At 38.6% G+C, this 20,799-nt stretch overlaps 1 protein-coding gene across 2 annotated transcripts in view; it reads left to right on the top strand.

Moving 5' to 3' along the window:
• Itfg1 (integrin alpha FG-GAP repeat containing 1) overlaps positions 1-20,799 on the top strand; it is a 148,614-nt gene that overhangs the window by 102,812 nt on the left and 25,003 nt on the right. The window contains exons 11-14 of one of the 2 annotated variants that reach the window (XM_021644692.2): positions 9,775-9,925; positions 12,283-12,391; positions 14,814-14,857; positions 19,143-19,221. In XM_021644692.2, coding sequence (XP_021500367.1) covers positions 9,775-9,925; positions 12,283-12,391; positions 14,814-14,857; positions 19,143-19,221 — 383 coding nt within the window. The remainder of the gene's footprint in view (positions 1-9,774; positions 9,926-12,282; positions 12,392-14,813; positions 14,858-19,142; positions 19,222-20,799) is intronic. The other variant, XR_009594618.1, reaches the window with a different exon arrangement.

Genomic DNA, 20,799 nt, shown 5'->3' on the forward strand with positions numbered 1-20,799 from the left:
GGATCTAGCCTTGCACCCTGCTGGGTCTCTGAAGAGCCACCCAAATCCAGAGCCCCTGCACAGTAGCTGGAGCCTGTGTTAAGACTGAGTCATGGTCAAAATGCTCCCTCTACTTACCCTGCTTCCCTGTCTTCCTCAAAGACAGTGATCCTTAGAGTTCAACCTAAAAGATGTGCTGTCTCCTCATCTCCATCTCTATTCTCCTTCCTTGGAAGCCAAACATGCAGAAATCATTCTCCCTGAACACCATTCTAAATGCATAAGACTCACACTCCCGCGGCATGATACTGTTCCTTTTCTCTTCTAACCAGCAGTGTGGTTAGAGGTCTGGAAAAACTTGAGTCAAAGTGATCTGTAAATGGAATCTGAGAGGAATCAGAAATAACTTGGGTATGGTGGCACAGTTCTTTAATCTTAGTATTTGGGAGACAGAGGGTTAGGAGTTCAAGGTCATTCTCAGCTACATAACATGTTTTTGAGACCCTGTCTCAAAGGAAAAAAGAAACAAAGAAAAACTTATCTTATCTTTGAATAAAACATATGGTTGTATTACAGAAGAAGAACAGCATTTACCAAGGCCCAGATAGACCGTCTCAGCAGAAAGTACATAAGGAAAATTGTAATAAACAGTAGGACACATCTAAAATTTGGCAAAACAGTTGCCTTGTTTTTCTTACACTTTTGTAATATGACAGTAATAATACTTGAACTTTGTGTCACATTTAACTTTGGTTCTAACTAAGCTCATATCACAGATGACGGTTTTGATAATTTTCAGTAGTTTTACCTCTCTAGGATAAATATTTCATTGAAACATCTTTGAAATGTGTGTGTGATTCAAGAATCTTGTATGTCCATCTCCAGATTTAAGAATACTTCAGTGAAATCACCTTTTCCATCGAGCAAGGAATACTTTACTGAGGATATTTTGTTTATTGCTGAGATGTTAAAATCACTGTGTAGTTTGAGAAACAAAATTATCCTTTCATGAATTACATCAAGTACATGGTGTTTTTCAAGATGTGTTTCAAGAATAGCACACTCATTCCTTTCTTGCATCTCCAGAAAGCAGAGTTGCCATGTGGTTGGCTCTGGGGAAGGCAAGTGTAGTTGACTTAGGAATTAACCTGGCAGGTAGTTGAAGAATGCACTGAAATGCTTACTAGGAGGTTGGCTAACTTATGACACCGTTATTATGAGAGCATTTATCTGCTTAAGCAGTGAATATACTATACATTGCAACTATAAATCACATCAGAGGTTTATCTGTTTGTAGTAAAACATTTTTGAGAGTGAGTTAAGTATTTTCTAAGGCACCTATGTAATAACGCTATCTGCTGGGGTAAACTACATATATTCATAACTTGAATATATGGTGTTCACTATACTGTAATTGTTCATACTTTTTTCTAATTTATTAGTGCTTATAATGTATCATTTTCTACCACCTTCATTGATGTAAATATATATACCATAAAATGTATGCATTAAAAATGTATAATTTAATGGTCTTTGTTACAATTATAATTTTGCACCCATCCCTCTATTTAGTTTTAAGACTTATCCATTGCCCCCAAAAGAAAATCCCATTCCTTAAGCTCTTATCTTCTAAAAAGCAGAAACCACTCCCCCAACTATCTGTCTCTATATATTTGCCTGTTCTTTATCTTTCTTTATATTTGCCTATTTGAAGTAAATAGAATCATAAAATGTGACCTTTTATTATAGATCACTACCTAGAATAACATCAAATTATGTATTAGTTTCCTAATGCCATACTAACAAGTTGATAGGAATATAGTATATTTTTTAAAGTGTATATTTATTCCTGAGGAAGTCAGAGGTCTAGAATGGCTCTCAGTAGCATAAGGACAAAATAGTGGCTTTTCAGTTTATAAGCCCCTCAAATCCCCTGAGGTTGTCATTTCTTGACTTGCAGCCTTCTTTTCATCTTCAGAATGTAACATCTTGTTAAGAGTGATGGTTTCCAAAACACAAAAGCCGTAGGAAGGATAAAGAACATGACATTGTAAGACTGACACAATACTGTGAACACTCCACAACTTTACGACATAGAGTCAGCAAGGTGGAGACCCAAGACAGCCAGGTCCAGAGGACAGTGACATTGGGAGTTCCCATTCAAAGCCCCATAGGCTCTGGAACCCAGAAGGATCAAAGTAGAAAGGTACATTTGAAGCCAAAAAAAGACTCCAGAAGGGGGAACTATCCCATTTATGCTACCTTTTTGTCCCACTTGGCTTTTTTAAATTGATCAAATGTATTTTCTTCAGCCTGCTGTGCCAGGTGTTAATTTTATCCAGAGACACTCACAGAGATACATTGAGAGCAAGGTGTAACCAAGTTTCTGGGTACCCCATGACCCTGTCACATTGATGTGTAAATTAATCCTCAGTCTTTCTGACCTCTGCTTTTCCCTGGCTCCTCTCTCCTCCCCCTGTGCCCCATCTCACTCTGCCTCTGTCTTCCTCCCTCCCAGTTCCTCCCTACTTCTTTCTCATCATCCTGCGTTACTTCATAAGGATTCTGTGGTTATCTGTAAGAGAATATTTTTTAGGCTACTAGAACCACCCTCTGGCTTCCCAAAGATCCATGCTTGTCCTTTAAAATACTGAGTAGGGTAACATGTCTCAGTAGGGTAAATGCTCAAGTCTCAGCATTTGGGATGGTGAGGTAAGAGAACTATGAGTTCAAGAACAACCTGTGAGATCCTGTGTCAAATTTTTTTTTCTCAACACCCCTGTCTTATTTAAAGTTTCTGTTGTTATGAAGAGACACCATGACCATAAAGAAAACATTTAATTGGGGTGGTTGTACAAGTTCAGAGGGTTAGTTCATTATTAGCATGGCGGGAAGCATGGTGGCATGCAGGCAGACATGGTGCCTAAACAAAAATGATAGTATATAAGCATATAATAATAGATATTTATAAAGTATAGTTATATAGAATGGAATATGTTTGAATAATAGTTATATCTAATGCACGCAAAGGTTTCAAATCTCTGCATTTCAACAACTTATTTGTTGGCATGAACTTACTAATATAGAGGTCACATATGGCTGTTGTGTGTTATTACCTGACAGTTTTCTTCAATTATGCTAGTATTGGAGCTATTTCACATCTGAATCTATTATATATAATGCTTGGTACATTGTAAGAGATCACTATATAATTTGTAGTTATTAACGTCAGAAGGATAGATAATTCATACACTTTCATACACTCTTCTCTACTGCATGTCACAAAACAGGGACGGTTATACAAACACACATGTATATTTAGGCCCCTAATTGGCATGTTAAAATCAAAGTAGAAGTAGTTTGTACTACAAAAGTGGCAGCTGAAGAAGTGTTATAAGAAGAGGACAGACCAGGATCCTCATGTTCTGAGAATACATATTATTGATCTGCATCCTTTCAGGACTCTGTAGACAGTGTCAGCTAAAGATATAAAAGTAAATAAAAGTTCATACATGATCAGGAACATAGCAAAAGGTTTAAAAATACAAATCTTAGCAGAAAATTTCTCCCCCTTTTCCCCATATGTGAAACCATGTAGAAGATGAAGGTAAGGATATCAGTTGTTGTTTTACAGTTGTAGTTTTTCACACAGTGAGTTTGAAATACAGTTGTAATGAGTATGGTACACTCAGACAGAAATTTTGAGTATATGCAGGTCCTAGCTTATAGTGTGTGTCTGTGTGTGTGTTCTGTCTAGTTTGTGTAGAAGTGCTTTTATGTAAATGAGTCTAGGCAATGAAACTAGCAAGGTGCCCACAAAGAAGAGAGTGCTGAGGGCAAAAGAACATACGTGATATAAAACTGGAAAGGCAGCTCTGGGCAGGAGACAGGGAAGAAGAGGAGGAAGGAAAATGAACCTTGTTTGAAAATGTCATAACAACGACTACTGCTCTGTATGCTAATTTAAAGTTTAAAAAAAGAAAAAAGACTGAAGGAGGAATCATAATGCTGCCTGGAGAGCCACAGCATTGAAAAGTCTTGCTTTTCCATAGACTATAAATTCAGTGTACAGCCTTTTTCACACAATATTTGTATATCTCTGCATTTCAACAACTTACTTGTTGGCATGGACTTACTAATATAGAGGTCACATATGGCTGTTGTATGTTATTACCCGACAGTTTTCTTCAATTCGTTTCTGAGTGATGCTGAAATGTAACTTTGCTGTAGGTCACCTGAGTGACCAAGTCAGACATCTAAATGTTTTTGTTTGTTTGTTTGTTTGTTGTTTTGGGGGGGGGGTTGCTGCTTAATAAGAGGTTTAATAAGCCATTCTACACATTCCTGTTTTGATCTTATTTTAATGCATTTTTGTTGGTACGCTAACCTCTTAAGGGATACATAATTAACTCAGTATGTTTTAAGGCTTTTCCCCAGGACATAATATTGAATCTCAAATTTGGTTAAGTCTTTATATTCTTTTATTAATTTTTAAAGATACTGTATTAAGTAATGAGATTCCTTGTGGCATTTTTGTACAAATCTTATTCTTAGTGTTTTCTTAACTCACCCTTCCCAACCTCATGTGTCCCCCTCTTCATTAATGGTCTACTTCCTCTCCCTAATAACCCCTTATAGGGATGGCAGCAGGAGACTTGGCCCAGGCAGTCAGTATAGTGTATATGAAAGGTAACCTGGAATTTGATACACCCAAGCCTTGGGTCATTGGTTGGATCAGCCTTTGTAACCACTTATCCAGTATGCGTCATTTGACACAGCATTTCTTCAGCTGGGTAGCTAATAGTGAATGTTCAAAGCAGAAGGGCAGACATATACCTGTGAAGATCTAAGAGTTCTGCTTCCTTCCTCTGTCCAAAACCATTTGAGAGACACTTCCCAGCTAGAGCAGTGGCCACCCCAGTGGACACAGTGGAGAGTACGGGGTAGGTGGGAGGATCTGGTCAGCCCACAGACTGAGGAAGTATGGTGTTATCAATTCAAATCTCTAATGAGTGATAATTTATCAATACATTCTTTCATATCAGTGGTTTCTGGGTTGGTTTGTTTTTTGTTTTGTTTTGTTCATGGACATTTTGTCCTGAGTTAATTTTTAACCTGTTTTTCATTTTGTAGTTCAGATTCTATATAAACAAGTCTTAGTTTCTTTAGCCCATCTAATTCTTTGGGCCTAAGCACTTCAAATCCACGCCAGTGTTGAGTTGGTTAAAGTCTGCCATCTTTTTTTTTCCTACTGTGATTATAATGTAAATAATGTTTTCATAATTTAATTTTATACTTTTTGTTTACCTAATATAAGTATTACTTTAGTACATGGTCTTAGATATTTTTAGAACACCTTTAAATTTGGTCTTTGGTACTACATTTCACTGATAGTTGTAAAACTTTAGGATTATTTATTATGTATACAATGTTGTGCCTGCATGTATGCCTACACTCCAGAAGAGGGAACTAGGCCTTGTTATAGATGGTGGTGAGCAACCATGTGGTTGCTAGGAATTAAACTCAGCCAGTTCTCTTTTTTTTTTTTTAAGATTTATTTATTTATACATATGAGCACTCAGTTTGAGTGTATGCTTGCATGACAGTAAAGAGCATCAGATCTCATTATCAATGGTTGTAAGTCACCTTGTGGTTGCTGGGAATTGAACTCAGGACTTCTGGAAGAGCAGACTGTGCTCTTTAACTGCTGAGCCATCTCTCCAGCCCCGCAGACAGTGCTCTTAACCTCTGAGCTACCGCTGCAGCCCAGTTCTAGAACTGTATTCTAGCTTCTTCCATATTTGTACTATTTCTTTTTGTTCTTGTTTTTTTTTATTATTAATTACACTTTATTCATTTTGTATCCCCCCATAAGCCCCTCCTCCTCCCCTCCCGATCCCACCTTTCCTCCCCTTTCTGCATGCATGCTCCTCCCCAAGTCCACTGATAGGGGAGGTCCTATTCTCCTTCCTTCTGATCTTAGTCTATCAGATCGCATCAGGAGTGGCTGCCTTGTCATCTTCTGTGGCCTGGTAAGGCTGCTACCCCCTCAGGGGGAGGTGATCAAAGAGCAGACCAATCGGTTTATGTCAGAGGCAGTCCCTCTTCCCATCACTATGTAACCCACTTGGACACTAAACTGCCATGGGCTACATCTGTGCAGGGGTTCTAGGTTATCTCCATGAATAGTCCTTGGTTGGAGTATGAGTCTCTGGGAAGTTCCCTGTATTCAAATTTTCTTGTTCTGTTGCTCTCCTTGTGGAGTTCCTGTCCTCTCCAGCTCTTGCTATTTCCCACTTCTTACATAAAATTCCATTCACTCTACCTGACAGTTGGCCATCAGGCTCAGCATCTGCTTTGATAGTCTGCAGGGCAGAGGCTTTCAGAGGCCCTCTGTGGTAGGTTCCTAGGTTGTTTCCTGTTTTCTTCTTCTGGCTTTCAGAGGCCCTCTGTAGCAGGTTCCTAGGCTGTTTCCTGTTTTCTTCTTCTTCTGATGTCCATCCTCTTTGCCTTTCAGGATGGGGATTGAGCGTTTTAGTTAGGGTCCTCTCTTTTGCTTAGTTTGTTTAGATGTACCGATTTTAATGGGTTTATCCTATGTTGTATGTTTATATGAGTGAGTATATACCATGTGTAAGTACACAAAAAGGACATTTGCTCAACCATGTTTGTAGCAGCTTTATTTGTAATAGCCAGAAGCTGGAAACAGCCCAGATGCCCCTCAACTGAAGAATGGATGCAGAAATTGTGGTACATCTATACAATGGAGTATTACTCAGCAATGAAAAATAAGGAAATCATGAAATTTGCAGGTAAATGGTGGGACCTGGAAAGGATCATCCTGAGTGAGTTGTCCCAGAACCATCTTTGTACTATTTCATCAAGCATTTTTATCTGCTGCCATTATTGATACTATACTTGGGTTGTTTTTTTTTAATTAATCCTCTTTGAAGAGATTTAATTTGCTTATGTAGTTCATATTTGCCTGCATGTCTGACTTTGTGTGAACTCGTTGCTTTTCATTGCCTTGTATAGATCTAGATTGTTACCTGGTATTGTCTTTAGTCTGCCTGATAGACTCCCTTTAATAGTTCTTGTACATTCTTTAATATTAATTAAGATGCCATAAAAATATTGACAAATGACTATCTCAATATGTATAAAACTCTTGGTAAAGGACACTGGACACAAATATTTTTAAGACAGGAAGAAGTGTTAACAAAATAGCCAACTCACAACAATAAATATTCTGAAAAGAACTGAGAAGTTGAATTATATGAAATTATAAAGCTGCTTTGCAGCAAAGAAAATAACCACCAGAGTGAAAAGACAGCCTATAGAATGGAAATAAATCTTTGCCAACTACACATTAGATAAGGGATTAATATTTAGAATATATAAAAACCAGCAAAACCTAAACCTCCAAATTCATAATCCAGTCAGTAAATAGGCTGATGAACTGAATAGACAGTTGTCAAAAGACAAAATGCAGGGCCTGGAGAGATTGTTCGGTAGTTAGAAATGCTAACTACTCTTCCACAGGACCAGTCCAGTTATCAACACTCACCTCTGGTGGCTCATACTGCCTCTAACCCCAGTTCCAGCAGATCTGATACCCACCTTTAGCTTCACACACACACAAACACACAATCAGTGTTTTCATTTTTACACTTGAATTAAAATCTAATTACATAGCCAGGTGTTGGTGGTGCACACCTTTAATCCCAGCACTCAGGAGGCAGAGGCAGGTGGATCTCTGTGACTTCGAGGCCAGCCTGGTTTACATAGCAAGTTCCAGGACAGCCAGGGCTACACAGAGAAACCCTGTCTCAAATAAATAAAATAATTATATCACTTCTCCCTTTCCCTTTCCTCCCTCCAATCTGTTCCATGACCCCAATCAAATTGATGGTATTTTTTTTTTGGTCTAATCATTATAGTTTCACACACACACACACACACACACACACACGGAGTGGGGGAGGAGATGATGACATGCAATCAGTATATAAATACAACGTGCTAAGTATATTTGTTATTTCTCATTCATACATTAATTACCTGTAAGTCTTGGTCTGTGAGCGGGGTCCCCTCGGAGACTCCCCCATTACGTCTGTCTGTTGATGTTGTCATTGTTCAGGTTTCCTTTTTGCAGCCATTTTGTTGAAATATGGTGGGTGTAGCTCCTCATCACTTCTAAGAGATACAATCTCACAGCAGACTTCTGACTTTTTCAGTCTTTTCATTGAGGAAGAATCATTGGTGTTTCTAAGCCTTAGGAATACAGGTTTTGTTGTAGGTGTATCAGCTGGAGTTGGGCTACCCCAAAAGTTATGACCTGTTGTGGTTTTCTGTAGTGGGTTCTGTGACAGCTATACTTACATGTGAGTACAAGGATAAGTTTTAGAAGTCATTGCAAATTATACTGTTCTAGTAAAGTCAGGGCAGTAGGTTCTCCTCTAAGATCTATGACCTCACTAGCTCTGGGTAGTTAGAAGTGAAGATGAATGACAGATTACTGGTATAATGGAGATGCTATTGAAAGTGGCCAGCAAGGAAAGGAAAGATAAACACGATGCAATATCTATAGAAGGAGTTTTCAGTGAGTGTCAAAACTCTTTCTTCAAATTACATATATTTTCTCTGTGAGTATGCTATATTATGTAAAGGAGGAAACAGTTTTTGAATATGTGTAACAGAACCCAAGTAGGTTCTGTATTGTGGAAGATACAGATACTTGCAAATCCATGTTATTGCTCTATTGTTCTCAATATATTTTCATACTTGCATGTGCCTAGAACTCTTAAAAAGATGCCCATCAATACATTTACAGTAATTATCTGTGGAAAAATATTTTTTACTTTTTAAATGTTTTGTTGTCTGAATTTTAGAATAATTCCTATAATCATTTAGAAATAAAACAATATTTTAAATGATACATGATATACAATTGTCAAAAAAAATACAGAGAAACCAAATCAAGACCATTTTCCCTACAGTTTTTGATGCAATGTTCGTAGTTTTTCTCTGTGAGGTTTAAATTAAAAGTAAGATGCTAGCCTCTGCCTATACAAAACATATATTAAAGGTAATTGTATGACTTCATTAAAGGTTTTTGTTGTAAACTGTTAGTTTACATTGGAAATTGTGACCAATGTGATTTATAAGACTTTGGAAAATCAAGAGTCTCAAATTCAAATTCATTTATCATTCCTACAAACCTTTGTGGGAGTTAAAGAGATAAGAGCAAGATCTGTTCGTTCTAGAAAGAGCACTTTATCAGGCCAGAAATGTGAGTTTATTGCATTACTTCGAGGCCCATAGGTAAGTTGGGGTGACTGGCAGAAGCACGGGTGACTCAAATGCAGCTCCAGCACAGCTAGCCCACCATGGCTCATGACTCACATAGGCTACCTCGCTGGAGACCCTGCAGATAGCTCTGCTGTCTCCTCTCCCTACAAATTTTCCCCTTTTATGACCTTTAGTATCTTCCTGAGCTTTGTATTTACTTTAGTGAGTCTTATGATCCTCCTCCAAGGGGGAAAAAATGCTTCAATTCAGTGAGGATAGCTACATAATCTAAACTGTTACTCCAGTAACTTAAAATGCCGGGCAGAGTTGATAATAGTGGAAACAGGGAAGGAGGGATGGTGAGGAAATTCCACACTAGAGAACAGAACATTTCAAATCTCAACTCAGTAATTCCAGAATTTTACATATAGGATCTGGAAGATACAGCACAGCTGCTGTTTCATAGCACTGATTTTAACTGAATCCCTCTTGTCTGTCACACAGCAATCAGCAAGCCTTTTTGCTGGAGAATGTCCCGTGCAATAATGCGAGCTGTGAGGAAGTGCATCGGATGTTCAAAGTCTACTGGGACCTAGCAGGCCTAAATCTAATCAAAGATGCCATCGTAGCCACCTTTTTTGATATTTATGAAGATGTGAGTTCAGAACTGTCCTATGGAATTTAATTTCTGTTTGTTATCTCATTGTAGCTTCATATATTTTTCTAACCAGAAAGGGGAATAAGAATGAAAGTAGATGAATTCATTAAAGAAAACCTGAAAACCTCTTTAATGAATCAACAGGGGCTGACTGATGATAATGCTAGTTATCTTTATAGTTGAATGTGAAAGTGCTATCTCTTTCTTTGTGTGCTTATTTGGAATAAACTGCTATAGAATTGTGCTTTAAGGCCAGCAGAAGTACATGTTCAGCACCTGACCAAAAGCAGAGCCAACAGGTGCCTACACAGAGCAGCAGCAGAACGCAGTCACTTGTGAACTGGGACAAGGCATCTCAGCCACGGTTTTCCCAGCTCCATCCCTCGCTGTGAGGTGACCTGGTGGGAGGCTCTGTAGGTGCCTGGTGTCCACCTTTCTGAAGAGAAAACTAGTTTACTAGTTAAAAGAAAGAAGAACTTCTGGAAAATATAAAGCTAATTTATCTACATGTATCCTTGCAAAATGCTTTACTGTAAAAAGTAAACTCATGCCAGGGTATTTATGTCTTCATTGCCTTTTCATTTTGATGTTATATTTCACTTTGTGTATAAAAGACTTAAAACTCAGTGATGAATTATTGATATCTGCATTTCCTTCTGCTTTTCTTGCTGCCAAATCTCATTTCATTTTTCATTAGCAGTTTTCAAGCATAAATATAATTGGTAGAAATATTACAAGTGGAAAAATCAACAAAATTGCCTACAAATCAATTTTTAATTTCTATATATCAAAAAATACATGAAATTTTAAATTATTTTTAAATATGGGAAATAGAAATGCTACAAATAAGTGAAATAATTTGTCTCCTTAATATAAAAGTATTCACAAAAACTGTTGCACCAGTTTCTATGAATAATAGAAAATACAGCTACAGTATCTAAGTGGGTTCCCTAGTAAGGGGGACAGGGTCTGTCTCTGACATGAACTCAGTAACTGGCTCTTTGATCACCTCCCCCTGAGCGGGAAGCAGCCTTACCAGGCCACAGAGGAAGACAGTGCAGCCAGTCCTGATGAGACCAGATGGAAGGTCAGATGGAGGGGAGGAGGACCTCCCCTATCAGTGGACTGGGGGATTGTCATGGGAGAAGAGGGAGGAAGGGCAGGATTGGGAGGGAATGAGAGAGGGGACTACAGCTGGGATACAAAATGAATAAATTGTAATTAATTTTAAAAATAAATTAATAAAAACAAAAAATATAATTTATAGTCAATTTATAGAAAAAAGTTGTGAACATTTATAAAATGAAAAATGAGTAGTGCCATGAGAAACAGAAGAGTGTCAGCTTTAAATGAACCTATGATGTTTTTTTCAATAAAATGAACTAAATTTCTGCCTTATAAAAAGGGAGAGAAAATGTGGAGCCGTTGCCTCAACGGCCTCCAATAGGTAACGTGACCACATTTGCAAAGGGTCTGAAAATTCCAGCACAGAGCAGTAGGCTGCCTCAGCCTTTAAAAAGTATGTGCTACAAACGCCTGGACATCTGAAAGAATTAATTCCTGAAAGTTGTCCTTGACCTCCACATTACACCCCCAGCCCCCACACCACCACAATTCCCACACACACTATAATTAATCTAAAAATGAAATTGTGGTGACACATGTCTTTAACCCAGTACTCTTGAAGCAGAGGGAGGTAGATCTTTGTGAGTTTGAGGCCAACCTGGCCTGCAAACTTGACTAGCCAGTTTCAGGCCAGCCAAGGCCTCATAGTGAGACCCTATCTCAAAAAAAAAAAAAAAAACACAATGTATGTACATGTGACCAGAAGGAAATATACCAAAATTCTAACAATTATTTCCCAGGACTATTTTCTTTTTGGTTACTGTTTAGCTTGTATGCACACATTTTCAGTAAGCTGATTTCAAACAACAACTTACTAGGGCTTGTTGTAATTAAATGGTAAATGTGTTAGTCAGCTTTCTATGAGTGACAAGCTAGCTGAGCAAATTAACTTAAAAGGACAAAGGGTTTCAGTTCACAGTCACTAGATCTGTCTCTTTTGGCCTGTGTAGCACAGTATATCGTGGCAGGAGCATATGGTGGAGGAGGCCAGCTAACCTGGTAGTCTAGAATTAGAGAGATGGAAAGAAGCTTAAGTCCTACTACCCCTTCAGGGACATCAGGAGCATACCAATGCTAGCCCTACCTCCAGAAGTCTTAAACTCTCACAGCTGCCAGCCAAGTCTTCAACATGGGAACCTTTAGATTACAAGTATTCAAACTATAGCACAAGTTACATAATGGTCTTTTCCTTCACCTAGAAGTTTTCTCTTACAATGTTTGTTTTTCAGGGAATCTTGGACATTATAGTGCTCAGTAAAGGATACACTAAGAATGATGTTGCCATCCATACACTCAAAAATAACTTTGAAGCAGATGCTTATTTTGTTAAAGTCATTGGTGAGTATTTTAGATGTCAGCAGTCATCTTGCTGTCATTTTACCCACTCCCGCATCCCTTCCCTTCTCTTCCATTCTACTCATTTCATGGTCTAAGCTCTCACTCCTGTTTAATGCACACACAGCCCTCCAGATCAGGAAATAAACTTGAGCAGCACATTGTGCTAACTGTTCTAAGCCCCATTCAGACACACCAGCTGTCCCAACAATGATTCCATTTCTATCTGGTTTAGTATTCTGCACAGGATATATGCTTAATTTTTCACATTTTTCCAGACTTCCTCAATCTAGAACACTTTTTCAGTCATTTCTATTTTTAATCTTCGTTGTTTTAAAGATTTCAGATTTTATATTGTTAGATAATCCTACTTCCCCACTATTTAACTTAGGTCACCCATTTTTGGCAAACCTCTACAGCAAGGAATTACAGAGCAGAGGCTCTGCACTTTCAGGCCATTTGCCCAGGAGGCCATGGCACACACTGTTCACCTGCTCACAGACACACACACTGTGCGTTTTGTTTTATTTTGTTTTATTTTATTGTATATGTAAAAGTACTTTGCCTGCATGTTAGCTATGTGTACAACATGCATGCCTGGTACCCTCAAAGTTCAGAAGAGACAATTGGATCTTCTTGAACTCTAGTTAGAGACTGTTGTGGCCACCATGTTGGTGTTGTGGCCACCATGTTGGTGTTGTGGCCAGAACCCTGGGCCTCTGTAAAAGAACAAGTGCTTGTAACCACTGAGCTGTGTTTCCAGGCCTGAGAGAAGCAGTTTCTTGCTGTTGGTCTTTTGTTTTCTTTTCTTTGTGTGTATTGGTGTTTTTCTTACATGTATGTCTGTGTGAGGATGTCAATTCCCACATATGTGGACTGTGAGCTACCATGTAGGGCTGGGAACTGAACCTGAGGCATTTGGAAGAGCATCCTCTGAAAAAGCAGTCAGCGCTCTTAGACCGCAAAGCTCTTTCTCCAGTCCTGAGATGACCCGTGTTATCTCTCCTAAATTCACTGGTTTCCGCTTCCCTATTTCTCTAGATATATATTCTTATATTACTTGTATCCTTTTTGCATCCATTTTTTTCCTCCTACCATTGGAGTCCATTGATAACTCCTACCTCAACTTTCATTAAATGATTTTGCTATGCCGTCATTCCTTCCACATTATTTTTTACATGTACTTATTATATTGTGTGTGTGTGTGCCTTCTGTATGTATGTGTACCACATGTATGCAGGAACCCTCAGAGGTCAGAAGAGCTGTCAGATCCCCTGGAACTAGAGTTACAGACAATAGTCAGCCAAAAACCCAGGTCCTCTGCAAAAGCAGCCAGTGCTCTTAACTGCTGAAATGTCTCTGCAGTCCCCTCCTTCTGGATTCATAGGCTGGCACTCAAATATCCTTGTCCTGTGCCTTGACTCCTACATATTTCTCCATGTGCCCAGCTCTGGATGTTTGGTATACATGTTAGTAATGGTTTGTCATTTCTTCGAGGTTCCTTATGATCAAAAGCAGGAAAATAGAAGTCAGGGTTCATGTACATACACATCTACTCATGTGTGATGAAGCTATGGATTCTTGCCAGTACTTTAATTTCTAATCCAACACAGTCCTTCCAAGTCCTTTTCATTTTTTCAATATGCATATCTTTAACGGTGAGAATTTGACCTCTCATTTCCACGTGTCCCGCCGTCATCTGTGCTCATAAAGACCTGTGTGTGTTAATACATGTATGCCCTCATTTTCTGGAGCGGCTTTAAACTCTGCTGTGTTTTTAATTTGGTTTCTACATGCTTGTTTTCAGTATGTGGAAACAAATGTTTCATTGCAGCCTCAATGGACTCACTTAATGATTCTAGGAAGGTACTTATTAAAATGGTTTTTGGGGGAAGTTTTCTTTACAACAACCATTTGCCAAGAGGAACAATTTTCTTTTTTTTTTTTTTTCTCTCTCTTACATCCATGTCTCTTATGTCTTTATTGTGTTAACTAAAAAGAATAGGAGTGGATATCTTTGTCTTCTTTCCCATCACAAGCATCATGTTTTCAACATTAGTTATATTTGCTGTACAGGGGCTTTTCCTTGCATCATGTTTAAAAGGTTCACTCTCTTCCTCATTTACTCAAGAGTTTTGTCCTGAGAGCTTTTTTTTTTTACTATAGTCGACCTCTGACCTCCACACATATACCATGCTACATATGCATCCACAACCACCACATGAACATACCCAAGATTTAAATCTTTAAATTGTTAAAGACATAAGTATAAAGTGAACAGAAATTTACTTTTCTCAGAAATTGAATTGGTTCCTATTTGAAATCATGAGTCAGGAGATGTATTAATAGACTTGGGAGACATTAGATCTTATTTTTAATGTAAGCTTATAACAGTAATAACAGGCTGTTCTTTATCTTTCCACAGTTCTTAGTGGTCTATGTTCTAATGACTGTCCTCGTAAGATAACAGTAAGTAAATTTAATTCTTCATCACAAATATTTCTGTGAAAATTTCTTCAGGTGCCTCAGTGGCTAAGAGCATTTGCTCTTCTTGCAGAGGACTCAGGTTCATTTCTCAGCACCCACACAGAAGCTAACAGCAGTCAGGACTTCACTTCTAGGGATCTGACAGACCCTCTTGTGGCCTACTTGGGTACTGTATACACATGGTGCATATACATACCTTCAGGCAAACACTCATGCACATGAAATTAATAAATAATCTTAAAAATTCTCTTCAGGATAAATTTAAAAGTTGGTTAAATAAACAAAAAGTCATTTTAGGTTACAATAAAAACTATTAGTGTTTAATAGTTATTAAAATAGCCATAATTACTCAAGGAAGTTGCTAGAATTTGGTACCTTTCCGTAAAACATTATCACTATAGAACTGTGGATATAGCTCAATTAGTAGAAGGCTTTAGAAAGCCTTGAGTTTGATCTTCAACATTGTATAAAGCCAGGCATGCTTAGTATATGTCTATAATCCCAGTATACAGGAGGTAAAGCCGTGGGGATCAAAAGTTCAAAATCATCTTCAACTGCATTGCAAATTTGAGGCCAGCCTGTGATATAAGAGACTGTATCTCAAAACAAGACAAAACAAAAACCAAACTTCTCTATGGGGGTCACTGCCTTTACCGAGTACTTCATAACACCCTCCATTGCTGCACACTCTGTGTTCTAGATTAAACAACTGACCACAGTAGAGCACAGCCCTAAAGCACCCTGTTACCCATCTTTGTGTAACTGATAGGGAGCCCAGAATCAACCACATTCTCGTGTGTGTGTGTGTGTGTGTGTGTGTGTGTGTGTGTGTGTGTGTGTAGACATGGAAGATACCTGTGGTGGTCTGAGGACAACCTCTAGAGTTTGTCCTCACCTGTCCATCTTACTTGAGAGCTGGTCTCTCTCATTTTTGCCACATACTCCAGGTCCCCTGTCACACATGTTTCTAGGGATTCTCCTGGCCCTGCCGTCCATCTTGCCAAAGGAGTGCTGGGATTAGAGACACTAATCACTGCATCCGGCCATTACAGGAGTCTGAACTCAAGTCTTAAGACTTGCAAGACCTTCATCTACTTTGCAGTCTCCCAGCCTTAAAAGATATTAGCCACCATTTTACTATTAAATGAGTAAATAAGCCTCAGACAAGTTAAATTTTCCCAAGTCTTGGGGTGAAGTGAGAAATTTCAGTGTGAACCCAGATGTTTTAACTATAGTCTCAATTTTTTTCAATCCATGTGCAGTTGAGAAACTTCCTACAGTTATGATATCCTGACTGTACTTAGAAACAATGACTCTGAAGTAGTGAGGAAAGCAGGGCTGGCAGGGAGAGAAAGGTTGGTCTACAGTGCATAGAGAGCCCTAAAGCTGAGGTGGTTTTTTTTTTCAGGTAGCCTTAACTGAGGCAGGGGGCCAGGGCCTCTCTACTTCCACATTGCTTCTCGGATATGGGACACAACTCCCTTTAGCTGAGAAGAGCTGCCAAGTAGGGTCCAGCTGCAAGCTAGCAGTAGCCAACACTTGGACAGTTCAGGAAGTAAGCATTTACCCTGAAACACAGGCCTAAATGAAGCATCACCACATCCTCTGCCAACACCAAGGCATTTCTACAGCAAGTCTGTAATTGTGATAAAATGAGATGACAAGTGCTTGAGAAAGTCCTGATTTTTCGTCAGTAGAACCTACATTCATAAAAACTCAAAGGATCCATCCTCTTTATTTCTCTGTCTCTCTGTGTACCTCTGTCTGTCTCTTTCTCCCTCTCTCCCTGTCTCCCTCCCTCTTCCTTCCCCCTTTCTCTTCCTTCATCATTCTCTCCCCTTTCTCTCTCTGCACTCACTCATTTTCTCTTCCTCCTCCCCTTTCTTATCTTCTTCTTCCTCATTTTCTTCTTTCTCTCTCTCTCTCTCCCCCTCTTTCCCTCTCAATAGGGTCGTGTGTGCTTAAGCTGGCCTTGAACCTCTGAGATTCCTGTCTCCACTGTCTGTGTGCTAGGTTTAGAGATATGCACCACTCTGATGCTTGTGTTGTGCCAGGTGTAGTGAGAATTTTGGAATTGTGGTTAATTTTTAAAACACAGAAATATTATAAAAATATGTTTTCATTTTAATCCCAGGTGTGGGATATGAGGCTGCTTAACAGCAGATGACTATGATTTGCCTCCTGCTCTAGCAGGGGAGTGATCTTTGAAATTCTGAGAACTTTTCTGAGGATATATAAATGCTACCATCCTGACTGTTGAGTGACAGGTTGGTGGCTCGATGTGGTTATTGCAGTTTTTCTAAGAAGATCATTAAAATTTTATTTTTGAGATAAGTATTCAAACATTCTTAAGCATTTGTAGTTTTTAATAGGATATTTATTATAATCTACACTTTATCCCCTTTTTAATTAGACTTGATTTCAAAGAGAGAAAATGTATGTATCGTTTAAAGCTTAAAGATAATTCTATAAATAGGAAATGGTATACAAGTTGAGATAAACTATAAGTCTTAAATGATTACATGTGATGAAACTAAAAGTCAATATTTTCACTTGATTATAACTTTTATAAACATATTTTGTCAGTTTTGTATGCTAGTAAGAAATTGTAACATATGTCCAATTCAGTATAAATATAACATGATAGGTGAAATGGCACACGCCTTTTATTCCAGCACTTGGAAGTGAAAGTCAGGCAGATCTGAGTGCAAGGCAAGTCTGGTCTACATAGTGAGTTCCAGGACAGCCAGGGCTATGTAGAGAGACCCTGTCTTAAAGATCCAAAAAGAAGAGGAGAAAGAAGAAGGAAGATAAAACTGTTCTCAGGTTTGGGGTTTGAGATTTTCTCAATACTAGTAGGCAAACTCACAGTAGTTCCATAACTCTCTATCACAACCTCCATCTCTGCATAACTCCTATAATTTTGTTCTAGGTGAATCCAGTAAAGAAAATTTTGTTTAGAATATTTACCCTTATAAAGACACAGAGGGCCTCTGAAAAGCTCTGCCCTGAAGACTATCAAAGCAGATGCTGAGACTTATGGGCAACCTTTGGGCAGAGTACAGGGAATCTTAGGAAAGAAGTGGGAAACAGATCTGGAGAGGACAAGAACTCCACAAGGAGAGCAACAGAACCGAAAAAATCTGAGCACAGGGATCTTTCCTGAGACTGATACTCCAACCAAGGACTATTCATGGAGATAACCTAGAACCCCTGCACAGATGTAGCCCATGGCAGTTTAGTGTCCAAGTGGGTTACATAGTGATGGGAAGAGGGACTGTCTCTGACATAAACTGATTGGCCTGCTCTTTAATTACCTCCCCCTGAGGGGGAAGCAGCATTACCAGGCCACAGAAGAAGACAATGCAGCCACTCCTGATGAGACCTAATTGACTAGGATCAGAAGGAAGGAAAAGAAGTCCTCCCCTATCAGTGGACTTGGAGAGGGGCATGCATGCAGAGGGTGGAGGAAGGGAGGGATTGGGACGGAGGAGGGAGGGAACCACAGGGGGGATACAAAGGGAATAAAGTGTAATTAATAAAGAAAAAAATGTAAAAATACAAAAATACAAAAAAAAGACATTAGACCTTTAAAATGTTCATTTAAAATTCTGAATTATATAAATGCAACTGTCAAGTAATACAAGGTATTAGGAGTTTTCCACTGGGGTCAGCAGGATGGCTTAGCATGTAAAATCCAAGCCTGGCGACATGAAGTTGATCTCCAATATCTATATACGGTAGAAAGGAGAAACAACCCTTTCAGGCTGTCTTCTAATCTCCACACATGCACTATTGCACCCAAACACACACACATAATTAAATAACTGTAATTTTAATAATTTTCTAAATCAGGTTTAATTTGAACTATATATTTGTGGAAGTATTCTCATAAGTAGTAATGATTACTTAAGAGATGTACATAAGAATTGGTTTGTGGCTGCTGGTAGACTTTCTGTGTTCTCTTAAATGCCCAGTGCCCCAACACACACATACAGACACACACACACACGCACACTCACACACAAATGCATAAGTAAGCAGCATTAGAGTTAGACCCTTTAAGACATGGAAGTGGTGTGTGGCTTTGGAGCTAGGAGAGGAGAGCCAGGTTGGGTATAATCAAAATACAGTGTATAGGTGTATGTACTTTTCAAAGAATAAGTAAATAATCTTTGGGCTTTTTTTATATATATATAATAAATCTTCCTGAAATTTAATTAAGTTGCTTGCTTCCCAAGATCAACTCTTTCCTTTCTTATTGCAGCCCTTTGGAGTAAATCAGCCTGGACCTTATATCATGTACACAACAGTAGATGCAAATGGATATCTGAAAAATGGCTCAGGTGAGGCCAGGTGGGATGTCCATAGCATGTAAGTCTTCTGGGATGTCCAGAGCCTGTAAGTCTTCTTTCAATATATTGAGATGCAGGCTGCTGTCAAAATCATCATGTGTCACAGCTCTGAATAAAATTGCTTTTGTTGCACTGTTTCTGTAGACATACATAAATAAATATCAAGAGCTATCAGGACGAAAATATTAACATTCTTTTTTCATTTATTACGATTGTGATGAACCAAACCTCGTATCCTTATTTTTCTGCTGAACTAGCAGAAATTAAGAGATAACCTGAATTATCTTAAAGATTGAAATGGTAAGTTATGTAAAATAAGCTCATTTTAGAAGAAGTAAAAGCTAAAAATCCAATTAATGGTACAATCTAAACTAATCCTATATTTTCAAATGTGGAATAAGAGGTCTAAGATATAGAGAGGTTTTTGATATATTTTTATAAAAGTATAATTTACTTGTACATTGCAACAAACATGGAGAAATTCAGTTAAGACAAAGGAAACAAACTAAAGAACGTCTTGATGTAACTGAGGTCTGCGATGCCTTCCAACTGCCTGCTCGAAGACCACTCCCTCTGTTTCTGACATGACCTCAGTGGCTGGCTCTGACCTCCCCCTCCCCACAGAGGAAGACTGTGCAGCCAGTCCTGAAGAGACCTGATAAACCAGGTCAGATGAAAGAGGAGGAGGACCTCCCCTATCAGTGGACTCGGAAAGGGGCAGGAAGGAGATGAGGGAGGGAGGGTGATATTGGGAGGGAAAGAGGGAGCGGGATACAGCTGGGATACAGAGTTAACAAAATGTAACTAATATTTTAAAAAAAAATTTAAATGGAAAAAAAGTATATTCTAGGAGAAAGAAGATGAAGATATCTTCTAGAATTCATTGAATAAATTCCTTCAGACATGAAACACGCACACACACACACTCACAAAAGAATACTCCTAATATGCTTTCCTCAGAACCTTAGACCCATGTCCGTGCAAAAGTATAAGCATGCTTACTGTAATAACCATAAAGAATGTGTTAGTGGCCAAGTCTTTGTCTTTAGTTATCTTAATTATGTGTATGTGGGAGTCAGGGAGTATGTGCACATGAATGTGTCTGATCTCCCTGGAGCAGGGTTCCAGGCAGTTGTGAGCCGCCTGACATGGGTGCTGAGAATTGAACTCAGGTCCTCGGGAAGAGAAGCATGTGTTCTTAACCACTCAGCCAACTCTCCAGACCCCCCCCAATTTTTTATTGTATAATGGCCTTATATAAATTAAGTGCACCACAATGAGTTTATTTTGTAGCTAACTGCAAACATTTAAGAATTCATCTTAAGGGTGTGGTAGCACATTCCTTTTCTCAGTATTCAGACAGAGGGATCTCTGTGATTTCCAGCCAACTCCATCTACATAGTGAGTTATAAGACACCTAGGGCCATATAGAGAAACCGTGTCTCCAAAAAAAGGGGGGAAAAAAAAGAGAGAAAGAATTCATCATATTGCTGCTTCAACATATAAACATTCTGTAAACAAAAATATTCTAAAACTTTTAAGAAAAATCTGATATTATAGTCAAATATT

The sequence above is a fragment of the Meriones unguiculatus genome, chromosome 10 (genome assembly GCF_030254825.1).
Source record: "Meriones unguiculatus strain TT.TT164.6M chromosome 10, Bangor_MerUng_6.1, whole genome shotgun sequence".
Classification (NCBI taxonomy): Eukaryota; Metazoa; Chordata; class Mammalia; order Rodentia; family Muridae; genus Meriones; species Meriones unguiculatus.